At 34.4% G+C, this 1,535-nt stretch overlaps 1 protein-coding gene across 1 annotated transcript in view; it reads left to right on the forward strand.

The window, feature by feature from the left end:
• LOC107094552 (estrogen receptor beta-like) overlaps positions 1-1,535 on the forward strand; it is a 40,339-nt gene that overhangs the window by 22,589 nt on the left and 16,215 nt on the right. The window contains exon 5 of the mRNA XM_015390241.1: positions 850-1,158. Coding sequence (XP_015245727.1) covers positions 850-1,158 — 309 coding nt within the window. The remainder of the gene's footprint in view (positions 1-849; positions 1,159-1,535) is intronic.

The following is a 1,535-nucleotide window of genomic DNA, read 5'->3' on the forward strand; positions in this document are numbered from 1 at the left end:
GTGGTTTTAATTAATGAATGACATATTTATTTATTTAATTCCACATTTAATTATTTATTTAATGCTGTATTTATTTATTTAAGTTTGGAACTTTTTATCCTCCATAAAATACAGGCTTCATATTTCTTTTTTAATATTTTTTTTTTTCTAAAGGTATATTTAGCCTGAAAATGCTCCAAAATGAGACTTGGAAGGCATGCTAAAACGACTACTTAGGACATATTTGCACCAATTTCAGTTTTTTAGCAAAACAGCTAGTTATTCCTGAAATTAAAATAAAACCAAAACAACATGTTTAATAAAAGACAAATCCTTTGTCCTTTTTATTTTACAAATATTTTATTTTGTCAGGCAAAGTGTTGCCCAAAAACTGAAGAAAAAAATAGCGACTCAAAAACCTTGAATTAAAATCTAGGGCTTCATAAAACTCTTAGAGGGACCTCTACCATGCTGCAGAGAACCCTGGTCCTAAAAGTTTGCAACGGAACATTGATCAGAATTAGCTTTTATTTAAAAAAGAATCAAATTTCTCCTTGATTTTTCTAATTTTACTGGTTTTATTTATTATTTTTTTAAAGGCATCCTTGTCACAGGCTGCTTTCATGGTAGAATATGGAGTATTTTTGTAACACGCTATATATAAAGTAATCTCTTGAATTTGCAATTAAACCATCATACTCCTACCTCCAGGCTTCTCTGTTAGGTCTCTGCTTTCACTAGCGAACTTTTGGAGGAATTATCAGCATTAGAAGTTGAACAAAACCGTCTTTATTTTGCTTTAGGAAATATATTTCCAATATCCTTCTAATTTGTTTAATATTAAAGTTACTGTATGTTCTCTTTTGGCAGGTATCCGCAAAGAGCGTGGAAACTGCAGGAGCACTCTGGCGAGGCGAGTGACCCGTTTGTCCTCTCAGGGTCGAATTAACAGACCTAAGGTGTTGACCAGACCAGTAGAGAGTTCATTAAATGAACCTTTACAACCTGGACTGACCCCAGAGCAACTGATTGAGCGAATCATAGAGGCGGAGCCTCCAGACATCTACCTCATGAAGGACATGAAGAGGCCGCTGACAGAAGCAGACGTGATGATGTCGCTGACAAACCTGGCTGATAAGGAACTCGTTCACATGATCAGCTGGGCCAAAAAAATCCCAGGTATGTTTAGCAGCTCTAGCTAGTTTTCATTATTTGCTTTCTTCTTTGTAAGCACCCTAAATATGTATACAGACATTGATTCATCTTTTATTGAAGCAACATTATTTCAAACTTGTAGAAAAATATAAACTCTTTTCTCATCAATTTGCAAAAAATGAAATGCAATAAAAAAAAATTCCTTTTAATTTAATTTCTTAAATTGATCAGAATTTCTAGAATCTATAGCCTGACGTAGTCCTACTCAATTCTAGTCAGAATATGAGTCTGATACTGCTCCATAGAGCTGTGATTATGGGGAGTGTTTTGAACAAACCAGGAAAAAATATGCCTCTGCACTCAATTGGATAGACCTACAACCAATAAGAGCAACGGAGTGC

Source organism: Cyprinodon variegatus, unplaced genomic scaffold (genome assembly GCF_000732505.1).
Source record: "Cyprinodon variegatus isolate N-32 unplaced genomic scaffold, C_variegatus-1.0 Scaffold489, whole genome shotgun sequence".
NCBI classification, from domain to species: Eukaryota; Metazoa; Chordata; class Actinopteri; order Cyprinodontiformes; family Cyprinodontidae; genus Cyprinodon; species Cyprinodon variegatus.